The sequence below is a fragment of the Schistocerca cancellata genome, chromosome 10, assembly GCF_023864275.1.
Source record: "Schistocerca cancellata isolate TAMUIC-IGC-003103 chromosome 10, iqSchCanc2.1, whole genome shotgun sequence".
NCBI classification, from domain to species: domain Eukaryota; kingdom Metazoa; phylum Arthropoda; class Insecta; order Orthoptera; family Acrididae; genus Schistocerca; species Schistocerca cancellata.
The window spans coordinates 175,645,212-175,665,297 of NC_064635.1; the positions used below are offsets into that span (position 1 = coordinate 175,645,212).

General features: G+C 40.2%; 1 protein-coding gene across 1 annotated transcript in view; it reads right to left on the reverse strand.

The window, feature by feature from the left end:
• LOC126106507 (actin-histidine N-methyltransferase) overlaps positions 1-20,086 on the reverse strand; it is a 469,720-nt gene that overhangs the window by 438,977 nt on the left and 10,657 nt on the right. Inside the window, exons 2-3 of the mRNA XM_049912826.1 lie at positions 14,178-14,276; positions 5,297-5,521 (exon numbers count right to left, since the gene is read on the reverse strand). Of these exons, the coding sequence (XP_049768783.1) occupies positions 5,297-5,521; positions 14,178-14,276 (324 nt within the window). The remainder of the gene's footprint in view (positions 1-5,296; positions 5,522-14,177; positions 14,277-20,086) is intronic.

A 20,086-nucleotide genomic window follows, 5' to 3' on the forward strand; every position in this document is an offset into this window, starting at 1 on the left:
TCAAAAACTTTGCAGAAACAGCCAGCATAAAAGACCTTACTCGAAGTGTACATATCCCTGTGTCTCAAACAAGTGTCGACAGAGTGCGCACTGCATTTCAGTGCAGACCCCAGTTTGGATTTCAATTATGTGGGATGTGCTTAATGACACTTCCTGAGAGGTGGCTGCGTCTTGATGGTTCCATCACAGGGCCCCTATGCTCTCCCAATGTCATTACATTAAGACTTTTTTCTGTGGGTTACATCACAGATCGTGTGTACAAAATGCCATTCAATGACACAGACTGCCTAACAGGTCTACAAGGAACAGTGACCAATTCACAGCCAAGTAATACGGCCTTAGAATGGTGGTTGTAGAAAGATCATAGCCAGCACAGATTTGAGATGAGTGTCCTGTCTTGTCAACGACAATCTGTTTTGAACCTGACAAGAATTGTTGCTGCCAATGAACTTACAGCCATAACAGCCAATTCCAAGCAAACAATGTGAAGGGAACTACTTGCATGGAACTGGCTATCTCCCAAAAGACAATTGCTCACAGAGCCATATGAAGCTGCACATCTTCAATGTACCAAATAACACTGAAATTTAATTTTATCCATATTTCGCAGCTGCTGATGATGGACCCACAGGGTCCAAAATGCTTCGTGTACTTAATAAAACACGAAAAGTTGTGACTGAAGGCATTTTTTAATTCATACCTCCAGAACACTGAAATTGGACAATAGCTGACCAGAGACATACTGTGTGGCCCAATGAGCCGCAATTTTCCCTGGTTTCATATCAGGCAAGCCAAAGGGTGCACTAATGCCCCAATGAGTTGTTTAACCTGTAGCTTGTGGAGGCTGTAGTTCAGGGTGGAGGTGATTCTGTGACGTTACAAGGGTGTTTTTCGTGCCATTTAGTGTGTCCACACACTCAAGTTACTGTGAACATTAGCCAGGATGTTTATTTAAACCTTCTTTGTGACTATTTTATTTTCTCCTACATCTTCACAGTGACTATACTGTGGAATAGAGCCCTGCAAGTGTGTGTCCTATGTGCATGGTCTGCACTCATCTGCAGTACATCACAGAGGGTGAGTACATTATGCGAACATTGGCAGAAGTTGGCGAATATGAGCAATGCTTCCTTGCCTAACCACATTAGTGAGTGAGGACTTGGCTACGGCCACACCGATGTCATGCACTTCCGAACATAATGCAGATATAACATGTTTGCACTCACTTGCACATAGACTGCAAATTTTCGGTGTGCATTTGCACAATGCACTTCATGTACCACATGACTTGGGCCACATTTACCCAAATAACAAATACAGGTTAAAAATTATTATTCATTATTTGTGAATAACAAATAGAAGTATATATTCCAAATATTATTCATTTACACGAATAAAAATATTTGTTCATCATCTGCTAATAAAAAACATTACAAATAACAGATAAATTTCAAATCCAGTGACATTTATTGCTTCAATTCTTTGTCATTTATTAAACAAAAATACTTTCTGTTGGTTCTAAATTAATTTTCAAAAGAACTCTTTTTCAAACATCTCATCAGCAAGTTCATTTGATTTGTGAAAATCTGTCACTGCGATACACTAAAGAGCATATCGATGTGACGCATCTTCTGAAATTGTCTTTAATTCAGGGTGAAACAAGACTTTCAAATCATAATCGTCTTCAGCAAAAAATTAAGTTATCACCAGTTCCCCTGTAGTTTTCGCAAATAGTTCATTGTGGTTCCACGTTACATCCACCTCCCATCATGTTCAAAATAAAAATTTTCTTTTTATGACGTGATTTAGAACTCTTGACCCAATTTCTTTGACATTTCTTTGGCTGTTATACACCTGCAGTTTGTTGCAAGCCTCCCTAGGTTATGAACAGTAACACAGGTGAACTATTTGTTTTTAAGTTTAAGGTAAGATGGTGATGCAATAATTGCAGTTGGCGTAAAAAGGTGGAAAAAAAAAGGTTCCAATTGTATGTTGCAATGGCCTCTTGACACTTTCTCTATAAAGCTGCCAGTGTGTTGCAATATTATGAACCTTTTTACGTATCCAAACTCAGGTTCTCTTCTGGAACTACCCATTGTAAATCCAAAAACATTTTTGAATAATAAAACATTCAGCAGCATTCCACTAACAGTTTAACAGACTTTAGATAATACTCATTGGATCCTTTTACCAACCTCCCAACTCAGATGATACAATTGCCAAAAGGTTGAAAGTAAATTTGAGTCTAATTTCAAACACATACCCGACTCGTACAATTTTCATTGGTGGTGACTTTAATTTACCCTCGATGTGCTGGCAAAAATACAGATATAAGTCCGACGGTACACTTAAAAAATCCCCCGAAATTGTGTTAAATGCATTCTCTTAAAATGATTTTAAGCAGTTAGTTCACGAGTCCACTTGAATAGTCAATGGTTGTGAAAACACACTTGACCTCTTAGCGACAAATAATCCTGAGTTAATAGTGAGCATCAAAATGGATACAGGGATTAGTCAACACAGGGCTGTCAGACTGAACACTATAACTCCCAAATCCACCACAAATAAATGAAATGTCTGCTTGTGTCTGTGTATATGCGGATGGATATGTGTGTGTGTGCGCGCGCGAGTGTATACCTGTCCTTTTTTCCCCCTAAGGTAAGTCTTTCCGTTCCCGGGATTGGAATGACTCCTTACCCTCTCCCTTAAAACCCACATCCTTTCGTCTTTCCCTCTCCTTCCCTCTTTCCTGACGAAGCAACCGTTTGTTGCGAAAGCTTGAATTTTGTGTGTATGTTTGTGTTTGTTTGTGTGTCTATCGACCTGCCAGCGCTTTTGTTTGGTAAGTCTCATCATCTTTCTTTTTAGATATACAAATAAATGAAAAATATACATATTCAAAAAGCAGATAAAAATCCACTTGACACCTTCCTGAGAGGTAATCTAGACTCCTTCCAAATTAACAATATATCGGTAAATGTAGCCCAGCCATGGCTTGAATTTGAAGAAATGGTATTGACAGCAATTTAGATATTTACACCAAATAAATTAACAAACGAGGGAGCTGATCCCCCTTGATACACAAAACGGGTCAGAACACTGTTCGGGAAACAATGAAAAAAAAAAGCATGCTAAATTTAAACAAATGCAAAATCTCCGAAACTGGCAATCTTTTATGGAAGCTTGAAATTTAGCGTGGACTTCAATGTAAGATGTCTATAATAGTTTCCACAGCAAACTGTCTTGAAACAGGGCAGAAAATCCAAAGAGATTCTGGTCATTTGTAAACTATGCTAATGGCATGACACAATCAATGCCTTCTCTGCATGATAGTAATGGAAATACTATCAAAGACAGTGCTGTCAAAGCAGAGTTACTGAACACAGCCTTCCAAAATTCCTTCACCCGAGAACAGTTGCCAACACAAGTATCCTCACAGTAGTGAAACACCTTAAACCACTTGATAAAAGGAAGTCTTCCAGTCCGGAGTGTATACCAATTAGGTTCCCTTCGGAGTATGCTGATGCGATAGGTCCATACTTGACAATCGCATGCAATCGCTCGCTCGACAAAAGACATGTAACCAAAGAATGGAATGTTGCAGAGGTCACAACAAGATACAAGAAAGGCAATAGGAGTAATCCAATGAATTACAGGCCCATATTAATAACGTCAATATGCCACATGATTTTGGAACATATATTGGGTTCAAACATTATGAATTATCTCGAACAGAACAGTCTGTTGGCACACAGTCAACACAGATTTAGAAAACATCGTTCTTGTGAAACATAACTAGCTCTTTACTCACACGAAGTGTTGAGTACTACTGACAAAGGATTTAAAATTGATTCCATGTATATAGATTACAAGAAGGCTTTTGAAACTGTATCTCACAAGTGGCTTACAGTCAAATTCTATGCTCATGGAATATCTTGTCAGTTATGTGACTGGATTCATTATTTCCTATCAGAGATCATAGTTTGTAGTAATTGACAGAAAGTCATTGAATAGAACAGAGGCAATTTCTGGCGTTCCCCAAGGTAGTGTTATAGGCCCTCTGCTGTTTCTTATCTATATAAACAATTTAGGAGACAATCTGAGCAACCACCTTAGGTTGAGTGCGGATGATGCTGTTGTTTACTGTCTAGTAAAGTTGTCAGAAGATCAAAACAAATTTCAAAACAGTTTAGAAAAGATATCTGTATGGTGCAAAAATTGGCAGTTGACCGTAAATAACAAAAAGTGTGAGGTCATCCATATGAATGCTAAAAGGAATCCATTAAACTTTGGTTACACAATAAATCAGTGAAATCTAAAGGCCATAAATTCAACTAAATACCTAGGAATTATAATTATGAACATAGAAATTGTTGTGGAGACGACAAACCAAAAACTGTGTTTCATTGGCAGAACACTTCAACGATGCAACAGATCTGTTAGAAGCTTGTCCATCCTCTTTTGGAGTACTGCTGTGCGGTGCGGGGTCCTTACCAAATAGGATTAATGGAGTACATGGAGAAAGTTTAAAGAAGAGCAGCATGTTTTATATTATTGTGAAATAGGATTTGGGGTGGACATAATTAAAACAAAGGCATTTTTTGCTGTGGACAGTGATAACTAGGCACACGGTTTCGCTACATATATGCAGTGCTCCATCGAGCATAACCCACCTTTCAAGATGACAGTTCACAAGCTTGCACACATATATTCCTGGTTTTACACTAAGGCATTTTGAATGACACACTGAATCACCAAATCCTAATCTTACAGAAAATATCTGGGAATATTTGGAAAAGCGGATGAAACATAGCAATCCGCATGCCCACAATTTGGTAGCTTTATGCAATCTAATAATCAATAATTGGCTTTAGCTCGATTTTGCATATCTCTGTCTTGCCAAATTGAGGCTGTCATCAAAGCTGGAGGCAGTGTTGAAGAATATTAACATTAAGTTTCGTTGGGATAATTAATTTTTCATCCATGTGCTCATCTGTGCTGCATATTTTGTTTGGCAATGGGTGTGAGCAGAATTACCTGAGATTATTTTCTGTAATGTGATTCATATACAGTGGGATCGACAGCGTATTTTGAACATGCCCTAATATTCTATATTTTTTTTCCTCGTGTCATTTTTCAATAGCATATGTATGATAAACTCTAATTGTACAGTAGAAGCTGCTGCTAGATTGAAACTAGCCTATAGTTTGGAATAAAGCTTCTTACTGAAGTGACATACAGACAGCCTAAGCTGAACCACAACTACTTTTCATGAGAGTCACCAGAACTGACTTACCGAGTATTGGCGACTTTCGAGCAGTGTCTGTTGTCAGCATGATGTGCCTCGGGATTGCAACCACTAGCTCGCCTTCACTGATGTCTCTCTCTGCTTGTAGACCCAAACCATAGTTTGGGAAGTGGGTGACCTTAACACCACGCACCTCTGCACCATTCGCCACAGCCCATGACAACAGCCGCTCTGTGCATCCTGTGCGCTCCTTCTCTGGTGGTATCTTCATGGCTGTTTGGAACAGAAACAAGACCGTCAGCACATGAAGCAATAATCTGCCACCTTTAAGCTTTAACTAAGTGGCTGTTCTACCTGGAGCACAGTCTCATGTTCAACATATCACCTAAATCCAGTTACACTGAGGAATACATGTGAAAAAATTTAAGAGTATTATACTGGTCAATAGAAAAACATTTACAGGGTCAGCAGCTGATGTATCGTATGCTGATGTCAGTAACAAGTAGTGTGACGAACAATGCGAACTGAATACAATGAATCATTAATCAGCTGTCAGTACTGAATTAGAAAGTTAGTTCATAATTTTCTATAGTTTGAAAATAAAGTAAGCTGGTACTTTGCTCTATTAGGGGAAAAATTAAACACGTTACTACTGTTTTGGGCGAACCTGGAAATAAAGACATACAACTAGATTGTTGCAATGACAAATGTGTAACTCTTGCTAAGCTACACGTCAATCATTATGGCTGTCATATTTTCATCTTGAGATTTGTTGCCTTTGCTAGTTCACAAGCATAACTTTGCACTCCAAACTGACCTAAGCCTTGGGCTTTGCTACAGGTTAGCCTCCTGGCAAATCAGTTTTTTCCATTCAACAAATAAATACCAAAATCAACAACCAACCACAGAACTCATAATAACCACATCAGTAAAAATTATTCTGGCAATCCATATCGAAAACAAAGGTAATAAATTCCTAACTTCTGTCAAATGAAATCATTAGAGTCGGTTACTCTCATCGGTTACTGTACACTATCTCCCACCGACTACAACCAACATTGACAAACTGCCAACATCACAAAGCTAGAGCTGCAGATACTGGAAGTGCACTTCAGCCCAAATGTCTCCGTAATCTGTGATCGGATTGCAAGCAGGTCTAATACATGCAGAAGATCCCACGATATTTGATTACTGATAATACCAGTCAAATAGTTCATAATCATAAGTGTAAACTTCGCAAATTCCATGACTATGATAATAAAAAAAAACAGCTTGAACGATTACCGATAGGATGTTCATATTCACAGGACATGTACATTAGTATGTTCTGCAGAAATGATCAGCATTTGAACCATGTCGGCAAGCAAGTCAACATCTATATCGCGGTGCAACACCACCTACTGGTCAAGTGTGCCTGCAGCTCCTGTTACTGAAAACTGAAGGTAATGGATCAGTGTGACTTGAGCAGATGTGCAGGATGCCTCGCAGATGTATGCGTGAACTGTACTGTCAAATCAGTGAGTTTGAAAGAGGGCACATTACTGACATGAGAGACTGTGATGCATTCATCTGGGAAATTGCTGCTTGTACGGAACAAACTGTTTTGGCAGTGCAACAGGTGTGTGCCGAACCGTTCGTGGAAGACGTAGAACAAGACGAAATGGATCAGGTCGCACCACCCTGACCACCCTCAATGAAGCTCGACACCTCATCTGAATAGGTGGATTAGTGTAACACATCGTACACTGTCAGAGGTGACAGTATGTCACCGATTATTGTTGCACGAATTGTGTGTGCATCACCCTCTTCTCTGCCTACCTTTGACGAAAGTACAGAAACATGCTAGACTGCAATGGTGAATGGAACGACGTCACTGGGGACAGGAATGATATCAGATAGTGCTTTCGGATGAATCCAGGTTCTGTTTACTTGAAAATGATGGCCACATTTTGGTTTGCCACAGACAGGGAGAGCAGCTTCACAATGACTGCTTTAGCACAAGACATACTGTGCCAACTTAAGGCCTTTTGGGGTGGGGTGCTATTCTGTACAACCACAAATCAAAGTTGGTGCATGTTCAGGACACTCTGACCGGTACAAGCTACATAAATGACATCCTGCAATTCTTAGCTATACCCTTTCTGCTCGACACTTCAGATGTCTTTTTTCAGCAGGTCAACATGCAACCACATGTTGCTCCAGAAACACGTGCCTTCTTGGTGTCACAGGATGTCAGCCTTCTGCCCACGTCTGCAAGATCATGAGACTTGTCGCCAATCAAAAACGTGTGGGATATGGTGAAACAATGATTGCAGTGTTGTGATCCAATGTCAACCAGACGATCTGGAACCAGGTGGATGCAGCATGAGTGAATGTCCTGTTCAAGGTGTTCTGTTTTTTTCTGCACGAGTGTATCTGCTTCAATTAAAATCAACAAAGGGTTAGGCAGGGACATGCACTTTGCTCGATGTCTACGTATCAAGAATGGGGTTCCACAAGGGTTGGTCTTGGGTCCTTTGTTGTTCTTAATATATATTAATGACTTACAATTCTATATTCATGAAGAGGCAAAGTTAGTTCTCTTTGCTGATGATACAAGTATAGTAATCACACCTGACAAACAAGAATTAACTGATGAAATTGTCAATAATGTCTTTCAGAAAATTACTAAGTGGTTCCTTGTAAACGGACTCTGAATTTTGATAAGACACAGTACATACAGTTCCATACAGTAAATGGTGTGACGCCATTAATAAATATAGACCTCAATCAGAAGCATACAGCTAAGGTAGAATATCCAAAAATTTTAGGTGTGTCCATTGATGAGAGATTAAATTGGAAGAAACACATTGATGATCTACTGAAACATTCGAGTTCAGCTACTTATGCAATAAGGGTCATTGCAAATTTTGGTGATAAACATCTTAGTAAATTAGCTTACTACGCCTATTTTCACTCATTACTTGCATATGGCATCATATTTTGGGGTAATTCATCACTGAGGAATAAAGTATTTATAGCACAAATGCGTGTAATCAGAATAATAGCTGGAGTCCACCCAAGATCATCCTGCAGACATTTATTTAAGGATCTAGGGACATTCACAGTAGCTTCTCAGTATATATACTCTCTTATGAAATTTGTTATTAACAACTAAACCCAATTCAAAAGTAATAGTAGTGTGCATAACTACAATACTAGGAGAAAGGATGATCTTCACTATTCAAGATTAAATCTAACTTTGGCACAGAAGGGGGTGAATTATACTGCCACTGAAGTCTTTGATCACTTGCCAAATAGTATCAAAAGTCTGACAGATAACCAACAAGTATTTAAGAAGAAATTAAAAGAATTTCTGAATGACACCTCCTTCTACTCCATAGAGGAATTTTTAGATATAAATTAAGAAAAAAAGTTGTTATATTAACTTAATTATGTTTTTAAATTAACTTAATTATGTCATGTATTGGAAAATTTGACTTGTTCCCCATCATTATGAAATATCGTATTCATGATCCATGGAACTAGTATTAATCTAATCTAAGCCAATTCAATTCATAAGCCACCTCACTCTGAGTGGAAAATGGGACTTTTGGTCGCACTATTATGTCCGCCCTTCCCTGTTCCACTGACAAGTGGTGCTGCATAATAATGCCTTTCAATAAACCTCTGTTCAAGCTCCAATTTCTGCAATTTATTCATTGCACTCAGTGCACAAGACTCAGATGGGAGAAAGTAATACAATTCTCAATTCTTCTCAGAATAACTGACCTCACTGCTCAACAGTAGATCTCTCCACTACTTAACACTTCTCTTGTAACGCCTGTCACTGGAGTTTTTCAAGCACCTTTGTAAAACTCTTTGTGCTTACTAAGCAAATCTGAGACAGTATGCGCTGTTCTTTGTTGATCATCTCTCTCTCTCTCAACAACTAACCCGACTCTGTAAGGGTCCCAGACTGATGTGCAGCACTGAAGAATTTGTTAAACAAATGTTCTGTAACATTCAAGGTCAACTGGCAGCCCTGTGACAATGAACATTCCTCTACAGATCCTCCTGCATTCTGGCAGTGGCATTGTCTTCCAACATCCTCATGGAGCTTCCAACATTATCCAATAGATCATCAGGATATAATCTCTGCAGCTCATGGTCTAGTGGTTAGCTCTTGTGGTTAGATCTTGTGGTTCCGGGTTGGATTTCCGGCCGGGTTAGGGAATTTTTCCACATGGGGACTGGGTGCTGGGTCATCATAACTGACATGCATGTCAATGAAGTGGCAAGAAACAGATGTGCACTATGGTAGCGAAACCACCCCACATGGTGCTCTCTCAGCCAATAATGCCCTGGAATCATTTCATTACGCTATAACAATCCCCTGGCAAACTCCCAGAATTTCTTTACGTCTCTCGATGTCCTGTTGAGTTTTATCTGCTAGGGAGTTCTGAATCAGCATGAATCTGGTCATATATTGATAATCTCATATTCTGTTCACTAAATAACAGAGTGGAACTGTCTTTCAATTTGAGACTGATACTGACTAGAACATTAAACCAGAAGCTCAAAGATAACTACCATTGGTCTATGCCTTCTCACTTTCCTTTCCTAGTGATTTATTCATCTCCTGGCAGACACTTCTGAATAAGGGTACAGGACACATGTAAAAAAAAAAAGAAAAGAATAGTAATGCAATCCACTCACCTAAAATTTTGGCTAATGAGCTCAAGCAGTACTCTAAAATTAATAATCCCACCCCCTGAGAATGAAATTACATTTACATGAGGAGGCTAATGATCGTGTCATCTTGCCGAAATAATCATTTTGTCCATCACCTCTTACAGAAGTAACATTTTACTGCTTAACGAAACAGTAAAGATTACAAATAATCATTCATTTATAAAATGATGACCGGTTTTGGCCTTTATGCTGGCCACTTTCAGATCACCAGTACCATACGGCTGAAGTTGGTGGTCCACGGAACAGATGTGTGATTCCACAGTCATTTACGGAGCAGTAGACCGTGACATCATGCAACTGTCTTATGCACCACCAGCTTTAGTCATACAATGCTGCTAATCTATAGATGGCCAGCATGAAGGCCAAAACCAGTCATTTTTAAATAAATGATTATCTGCGATCTTGAGTGTTTCATTAAGTGATAATTTGTAATAGATCACTTTTTCATCTCCAACCATGTTATGTACAAATTACATTTTATCATTAGTTTCGGTTTTTAGTATACCATGTTTCAAGTTAAGAATTTTCTTGTCTTTTAGTCCACTAAAGATTGATTTTCACTCCCATATATTGGGAAGGTTAAGGACAGTAATTTAAACTAACTCCTCCAACAATTCTGAGATGCCAAGTCATTACATCCCACCTGCTGAAGTAAACTGAGATCAAATTCCTTTTAACTTTATTCCATCAACACTGTGTATGAAAAAAGAGATTGGTCTGCTTCTAACACACAGCACTACACTCAATAAGGTTATGAAGAATTACAGTAGCTGCTTCTTTAGCGTGTGTGCCCGTCCCCCTCCCAAAAAAAAAAAAAAAAAGAAAAAAAGACCCCCCCCCCCCCACACACACACACAGCATGCACTTCATGCATATACACTGTCATTTGTGAAAAGTGCAACACCGAGAAGGAATTACCCGAATAACGCCACACTTGGTGGAAGGGGCGACAGATGTGCAAGCAATACGCGATACGTTTTGCAGCGAGATAGGGTACACGTAGGCCGAGCAGAGCCCTCTCGTGTCGGTCTGACACGGTCGGTGTTGTGACTAGTGTAGTCAGTGCAGAGCTGCCACACAAGTTGGAACAATACAGTGAGTGCCAGTATGCCTCACTGACATCAGAGGGAGTCGTATCAGCACGTGAGTGAGTTCAAACGGAGCAGAGCGATCAGTCTCCAGGAAAAGGGGTTGTCATGCCATGACATTTTGGTTCACACAGGGCATGCTGCTATGACAGTGATGTGTGTGAGGAAGCAGTGGATACAGGAAGGTCGTACGCAGCGACGAGTGGGAACCGGACCACAGAACATGACCACAGCACGGGATGACTGTCATCTTGACCGCACGGTCATTATGGACCGTAGAGCGTCATCCACAGTGTCGGCTCGTCGCTGGAGCACTGAAACAGGTGTGAACTTGTCTGCATTGACAGTCCGTCACCATCTGCTGCAGGTCGGACTGGTTGCACGCATACCATTACTTCGGCTTCCATTGTCCAGAAACCACTGCAATGGGCACGTGCATACTGTCACTGGGGTGCCGAGTGGCAACGTGCAGTCTTTTCGGACGAGTCCCGCTTCAACGTGTCCTACAGTGATGGCCGCATACGTGACCAAGCAGTACCGTAGTGAGTGCAACCTGGAGGGTTGCAATGTGGAGCGGCATAGCGGACAAACACTAGGCATGACGGTTTGGGGTGCCATCAGTTACAACTGATCTCGCCTCTTACGTATTGCGGGCACTTTGAACAGCAACCGGTACCTAACGCAGGTTGTGGAGCCCAAGGTACTCCCCCTGCTTCAGGCATCTCCACAGGCCACATTTCAAAAGGACAATGCCCGGCCACATACTGTGAGGAACGTACAGGCCTTCTTCAAAGAGTGACGGGTACCACTGCTTCCCTGCACGTTTGCCAGACATGTCGGCCATCGAACATGTACGGGATATTGTCGGTCGGCACCTGGTGCATCACAGTCCTCCGATAACTGTTGTCACGGATTTGTGGGCTCAGATACAAACTACGTGGAGGGAAATCCCTCAGGAATGTATTCAGAAACTTATCGATTCAATGCCACAACTCTAATAGCAGTGCATGGTGGCCACATGACATACTGAATAGTAGGGCTCAAAGGTCATGTACAGGTTTGAATAGGTAATCATTTGTTACTTGTCACGTACCTAACCAGTGGTATTAAATTAATTGAATTCTGCATTTCCTTCTGTGTGTTGCAATTTCCACAAATGGTAGTACATATGTTCTACAGGTCCTATTAACAAAGACACCTTTCAAGTGTCTGTGGAATGTTATGAAACAAAAGTAGCAGCCAGTGTTTGGCTGTTGTAATACACAGGGCACTGTTGTACACTTTCTGATCAAAAGTATCCAGACAATGTGGAACTGACCACCACACACCATGAGAGGTTGACCCACCAGTGTAAAAGGAGCGGGAGAGTACTGTGTTGTCAGCAGATAACTACAAACGACAGAATTGGTCAGTCAAGAGAACTAACTGACTTGGTTATTGCCTGAGTAACAAATCCACCATGGACATTTTCACCTTTCTGAAGTCACAATACTGAAGTGGAAATGCTAAGAAGCAACTACAGCTGAACCACAGCCAGGCAGGCCTCATGTGCTGACAGACAGAGCTTGTCAAACACTGCAGAGGGTAGTTGCAAAAATTCGCACGACGGAAGTGGAACCACTTGCAAGTTCCAAAGTGCTACCAGCAGCCCAGTTAGCACAAAGACTGTGCGTAGGGAGTTAAAAAGAATGGGGTCCAATGGCCCAGCACCTCATAAGATGCAAGGTTTCTATAATCAGTGCTGAGCAATGACTGAGGTTATTAAAAGAGTGACAAGACTGGGCAGTGGATCATTGGAAATGAGTGATTAATTATGTTAAAAATACACAGCTGCAATCCGATGGAAGGGTTTGGGTTTGGCAAATGCCTCGAGAATGTTACCTACACTTGTGTAGTGCCAACAGTGAAGTATGGAGTACTGTAGAGTCTCGCCAGACTCAGGAAAACACTAAACGTGCAAAGATATGAACACGCTTTATAGCAACGTGTACTGCGTACAGTAGAGCACGAGTTTGGAGACTGTGACTGACTGTATGCAGCCTGTCACAAAGCAGCTTCTGTGAGCGAATGTCGGGTGAGCAATAACATTCCTGAAATCGACTGGCATTCCCAGAGTCCCGTACTGAACCCAATGGAACACATTTGGGATGAGTCAGACCAACAACTTCAGTCCAGACTGTAATGTCCAACATCACTACTTCCTCAAGTTTCAGCTCTTGAGGAAGAATGGGCTGCCATTCCTCCACAGACATTCAGACATTCCCCAGCAGAGTTCAAGCAGCCATAAAGATGAAGGGTGGACTCGCACCATATTAATGTCCACTAACAAGTGTCTGAAAGCCTTTAACCAAACAGTGTATAAACATATAGTGTGTGGCAGTGCTGCACTTGCAGGAATACTAGAGAGTACACTGTTACTGCCTCTCTCCATTCTTACCAGATTTAAACACAATGGTGCTCCCACCCTGGTCACGTCTTCTGTCCACTGTGTTGTAATACCATTGTCAAACTACCCAAGTAGATCGAAACAAGAATAAATCAAACACCAGATGGAATAATGACAATTATATGAAAAGGATAGATCGCTACTCACCGTATATTGGAGATGATGAGTCGCAGACAGGCACAACAAAAAGACTCCTATACAAGTAGGTTTCTGGCCAAATGAGCTACTGAAGTAGCATGTATGTGCATGTCCCCCCCCCCCTCCCCCCGCACACACACCTAGGCCTGGTACAGAGTGTGTGTGTGTGTGTGTGTGTGTGTGTGTGTGTGTGTGTGTGTGTGTGTGTGTGCTTCAGAAGAAGGCCCTTTGGCCAAAATCATACTTATTTAGCAGTCTTTTTCTTGTGCATGTCCGCAACTCAACACCTCCACTATATGGTGAGTTGCAATGTATCCTTTTCATAATATTGTCAAAACAAGGAGAAACCATGTTACTGATTTGACATACGAAACACAAACTTAAATAACTGTGCTTATCTATTTTCCATATCTTGAATGATGTTGCTAATGGCAGCTCTAACTGCAAGGCACATGAGAAACAATATGATACCAACAAACACAATATTAATGGTACAAGGTCACTAATGAGCAAGCAGACTGACCTGCCTCCAGCTGGTTTACTTTCTGCAGCAGTCTGTCGATCTCCAGGTGCGACTCCCATTCTCTGCTGGCATTGGGCGAGAGGGGTACACTGGTGCTTACTGCAACAATCAGAGGTAAACTAGACATCAATGCTAGTCTACAACTTATATACACTAAATGTGATCAAACGAAAGCTATGAAGCATGAAAGTTATCCCAAAACAAGTTTCACACTCTTTCAGAATCTGGAAAAGAAAGGTCAACTGCCCACCAATACTGGAAGTTGGCTTTGTCCTCCAAGATCATAATGACATGGTATGTGATATCATATGGGCACAAACAGAAAGAGAACAGAGTCCTGACTATATTTTTGTGTTCTTACTAGTTTTTGGAATGCAAGATGTGGTCACTTATCTCACCTGTAACATAGCCCGAGACTGATGTAAGGCCAGAAGGTGACTGTGTGAGTTCACGAAACCAACAAATGTGAATGAGAAATTTTAGAAGTGGTAACATACTTATTTGTAGTTTAGCCCGAGGTGAAAGTTTGTTAGAGGCAACAGTATGATCGTATATTGGCGAACAGTATCACACACTTCAATTAATTCTAAAACAATGTAGTGCAAAAGGTGAATGCACATGTGAGATGTTTGGTGCAGCTATACATACATACATACACACACACACACATACATACGCATGCCACTGCACAGATGGCAGGGGGTATGTAGTACCCTCTGCCATACCTTTTTTTCCTGATTGAATATGGAGTGACGGAAAAATTATTGCTTCTATTTTTCTGTATGAGACATAATTTGCCTTACTTTGTCCTTATAGTTCACAAATAAGATGAATCCTAGAGATAGTAGAATCGTTCGGCAGACTGTTACAAATGCTGCCTTTCTAAAATTCCTCAAAAGGAGTACAAAGAAAATTGTCTTCCAGGAGCCCCCCCCCCCCCCCTTCTAAGCTCATGAAGCATTTCTGTAATACTCTCACACCATTCCAAATGTCCATTACATCCAGCAGCATGACTTTGAAATGTTTTAATTTATTCATTTAATCCAACACACAGGGATCACAAACACTGGAGCAATACTCAAAAAAGGGCTTGTAATGCCCAAACAATTATGCATTCTACCCACCCACCCCTAAAAAAAAACTGAGAGTTACTGGTTCCTGTGTATTCTGGATGAAGTTATAATGCAGCTATTGTAATCACCAAGTACGACAGAGTGAGGAGAGATGTGAAGGTTAGGACTGGCACAACTCTCTAAATATGACTTTGTAACTTTGATTGCACGAGTGCTCACGGGTGATGAAAAAGGATTTGGTCACTGGATGAGTAATCAGCAGAGGGTTTGAGCCGCAGTTTGGGCTAGTATACAGCATACAATTGTGAAGCATGATTTAACATTATGTGAGTTTCTCACACATGTGACAATGGTGGGTAGAAGTGGGCAGAGAAGAAAACTAACAGCTTAAGCCATTGCACAATATTAATGAGTTGTCGCAAATTTCCCATAAGGTGTAGTCTCAGACCATTGTCACCCCTGACCAACCCTCTCTCCACAAGATCACAACACTCAGTAATGCCGGCATCATGAGACTGTAAGATTGACACTTGAAAAGCGTGATTCGTAATTTAAATTTTAAACCCAGTGATTCTCTTGAAAACAGTAATTTTTCCAGTCACACAGTCTTTCCAACAATCAGCAATGTACTGAATAAAATAAATTTTATGCCTTTACCGATTTCAGCCACTTGGTGTCATCCTTCAGAATGATAAGGTTGATTAACTCCAGTTATGGCATGATGTCTGCACTTGTTGCTTGGTTTTCTTATACCATTTTTGTGCAAGCACTATGAATCAAATGACCACAACAATGTGCTGCATACATAATTTTGATGCTCGCAAACAATGCAGTAACTATAACCTTCTTAAGAAGGGCACTAGGTGCCTGAAATCGGCAAAGGAATAAAATATCTTTTGTGCAACTGGTTTCCGATTATTTCGGCAAATAGAAGTACAGTTGCTGATGATGGATAAAATACTAATCAGTGTTTTATAACTGTGTGGTAGACTACATTATTGACCCTCATTGTTATTATCAGAGCAGGTTTCTGATTGTAAAATTTCTATTTGCATGAGCATGTACTATAAATACATGTGTAATAGAACTTCACAGAATCCCATCAAACGCTGTTCCTTTGAAAAACCCTGGGGTCTGTCATACACTCAATGTCCTCAGCTATTTGTTGGATGCACTCCAGTATGTCTTCCCCTATATTTTTTACCCTCTACAGCTCCCTCTAGTACTATGGAACTTACTCCTTGATGCCTTAATGTATCCTATCCTAAACAATCCAAATGATTCTGCAGAGAATGTCTCCATTTCTTATCTTTACAGTCCATCTAATTTTCAACATCCCTTTATTGCAGCCCAACCCGAAAGCTTCAGCATATACAAATATTTCTGGTTTCTCCAGAGTCCACAATTCACTTCCATACAATGCTGTGCTCCAGAAGCACATTCTGGGAAATTTCTTCCTCAAATAGAGGCCAATATTTTTGTTCACTTGCCCAGGAGTGCCCTCTTGCCCATACGAGTCTGCTTTTTATGACACTATTATTTTGTATGACATACATTATTTTGTTTACAAGGTATCAGAATACCTTCACTTCACCCAGTTCATGGCCCCCAATTTTGATGTTAAGCTTATCGTTAATCTTGTTTCTGCTACTCCCAATTTCCTACATATCTCTGTTCAGTTAACTCTAAACACATTCTATTAGACTGTTCTTACATTCAACACATCGTGTAATTCTCCCTCAGTTGCTTATAAAACCTCAAGTCTGTTCGCATCAATCGATTAATAGCTTTATCTTCACTATTTCTATTTTTTAGTGTTGGCTGGCGTAATTACCCGCCAATTTTAGGGGTTTTGGGAGGTTTCCCACATTAGTCTAGTTGCATATTGGCCATGGAGTTCACTTTACAAAATACCCCAAAAACGTAGCTTTCACAACATGTTTTGTTCCACTTAAGATTGTAGCATAAAAGTTCAAAGTCTATTCCCTTTACTCCACTTAGCCATCCTGTGCTTACATATCGGCAAGGTAACATCTGCCACACATTGTGTGAATATCTACTGCTTGTCTTTGCATATGCTAAACCCTACCTCAGCCACCAATGTTCTCCCCAATTGAGAACATGTGGAGCATTAGTGGCAGAGCCCTCCAACCATCATGGGATATTTATGATCTAATGTGCCTATCCAAATGGATAGAATTTGGCATGATATCCTTCAAGAGGCCATGCAAAAACTATCAATTAATGCCAAGCCATGCAATTGCTTGCTTAAGGGCCAAAGGTGAATCAATGTGTTTTTGAATCACTCAATTTGTGTAGCTCTCTTTTGAGTAACTCATCAATTTTTTTCTGAAATTGTAGTCATTTATTTGTCTGTACATGAACATCGCATCTATCGAATTCCATCCCTTTTAGATAATTCCTTCATAGCTGACCAATTTTTTGTCTTAGCGTGTATATAAAAATGTGACATCAATTGGTGTTTCATTCCACAGTTTTCATCATGAGCCATATGTCTTGCCCACTTATAACAATGTGCCAACTACAATAGTTAAGCATTTGAAAAATACATGCTATTCCTGTCATAACCTGACGCACTGAAGCAATCTTCCTTAGTTAATAGCACTGTTGTAACTGTAGATTTCTGTAGATGGGAGGATGTATCAGGATTTGCACTCATCACATGCACCTACAGAAGAGTGTCACATTAATGTATGTGACCTGTAAGTCACCCAAGAAGTGTCAATTAAGAAGGCCTGATCTGACTATGACCAAAATAAGGATCAGGTGGTTATAACTAAAGGGTTACAACTAAAGGGTGGCTATGCATGGAAGTCCAGTGAGGGCTGTGATCATTGCATGGTAGCCTAACTCGGTACAAACACCAGAGCATTAATGCATAACCAATTTATGCTGAAAAAAAGTTCCGATTTTGGCAGTCATGTGCAAATTTGGCACTTCACAGCACCTCGTCGACATCTTCGGAGTTCATACTGAACAAATTTATGTAAGCAGTGGTTAATAGTAACATCAACATCATGCCTTTCTCACTTGTTTGACATTTCCTGACAGATTTGCATCTGGTGCCCAAAATTGGAATTAATTTTTTCCGTTACACTGGTTCTGCAACAGTGCATTACAATACCTGTCAAGTTTTGCTGTCAAATGATAATTACAGCCCACAATGGACCTCTGTGAGTAGCTGCACTTTAATTATAACCACTCAGGACTGTTAAATGCAGTACTGCTACATCTGGGACACAGCAATCATATTCATCAACGGCAAAGGAATGTGGCACCATAGTACTCTTACAGCTGCAAGTAATGCTATTATTATGATACTATAAACGTAATGAACATGAAAGACTTGTTTACACATTATGTGAATTCTATCAAAATTCAGAGACAGGAACCAAAATAAAAGAAAGGGATTAACTGAAGAGTTTGACCCTACTTCACCAACATCCAAGTAAACGTATCACTTTTGAAACTAACCTAAACATCACGCTATTTAAGCAAAACCTACATTTCAAAAATGAAAGTTGAGTCAATAAAAGAAATATTATCAGTGTTCAGTTCTGTTTATGCACACATCACTTCATATACCTTATACAACACAGCATATTTTTCAATGTCAGGCAGGGGTTATATTTATTCTTTTCCTATCATTAGTGCACGATAGACACTTGGCCTGCAATAGTGCAGGAGAACTATTATAATTTTGTTGCTGTCCTTAGTCCTGAGACTGGTTTGATGCAACTCTCCATGCTACTCTATCCTGTGCAAGCTTCATCATCTCCCAATACCTACTGCAACCTACATCCTTCTGAATCTGCTTAGTGTATTCATCTCTTGGTCTCCCTCTATGATTTTTACCCTCCACGCTGCCCTCCAATACTAAATTGGTAATCCCTTGATGCCTCAGAACATGTCCTACCAATCGATCCCTTCTTCTAGTCAAGTTGTGCCACAAACTTCTCTTCTCCCCAATCCTATTCAATACCTCCTCATTAGTTATGTGATCTACCCATCTAATCTTCAGCATTCTTCTGTAGCATCACATTTCAAAAGCTTCTATTCTCTTCTTGTCCAAACTATTTATCATCCATGTTTCACTTCCATACATGGCTACAATCCATACAAATACTTTCAGAAACTACTTCCTGACAAATCTATACTCGATGTTAAGAAATTTCTCTTCTTCAGAAACGCTTTCCTTGCCATTGCCAGTCTACATTTTATATCCTCTCTACTTCGACCATCATCAGTTATTTTGCTCCCCAAATAGCAAACTCCTTTACTGCATTAAGTGTCTCATTTCCTAATCTAATTCCCTCAGCATCACCCAACTTAATTCAACTACATTCCATTATCCTCGTTTTGCTTTTGTTGATGTTCATCTTATACCCTCCTTTCAAGACACTGTCCATTCCGTTCAACTGCTCTTCCAAGTCCTTTGCTGTGTCTGACAGAATTACAATGTCATCGGCGAACCTCAAAGTTTTTATTTCTTCTCCATTAATTTTAATACCTACTCTGAATTTTTCTTTTGTTTTCTTCACTGCTTGCTCAATATACAGATTGAATAACATCAGGGAGAGGCTACAACCCTGTCTCACTCCCTTCCCAACCACTGCTTCCCTTTCAGGCCCCAAGACTCTTATGACGGCCATCTGGTTTCTGTACAAATTGTAAACAGCCTTTCGCTCTCTGTATTTCATACCTGCCAACTTCAGAATTTGAAAGAGAGTATTCCAATCAACATTGTCAAAAGCTTTCTCTAAGTCTGCAAATGCTAGAAACTTAGGTTTGCCTCTCCTTAATCTAGCTTCTAAG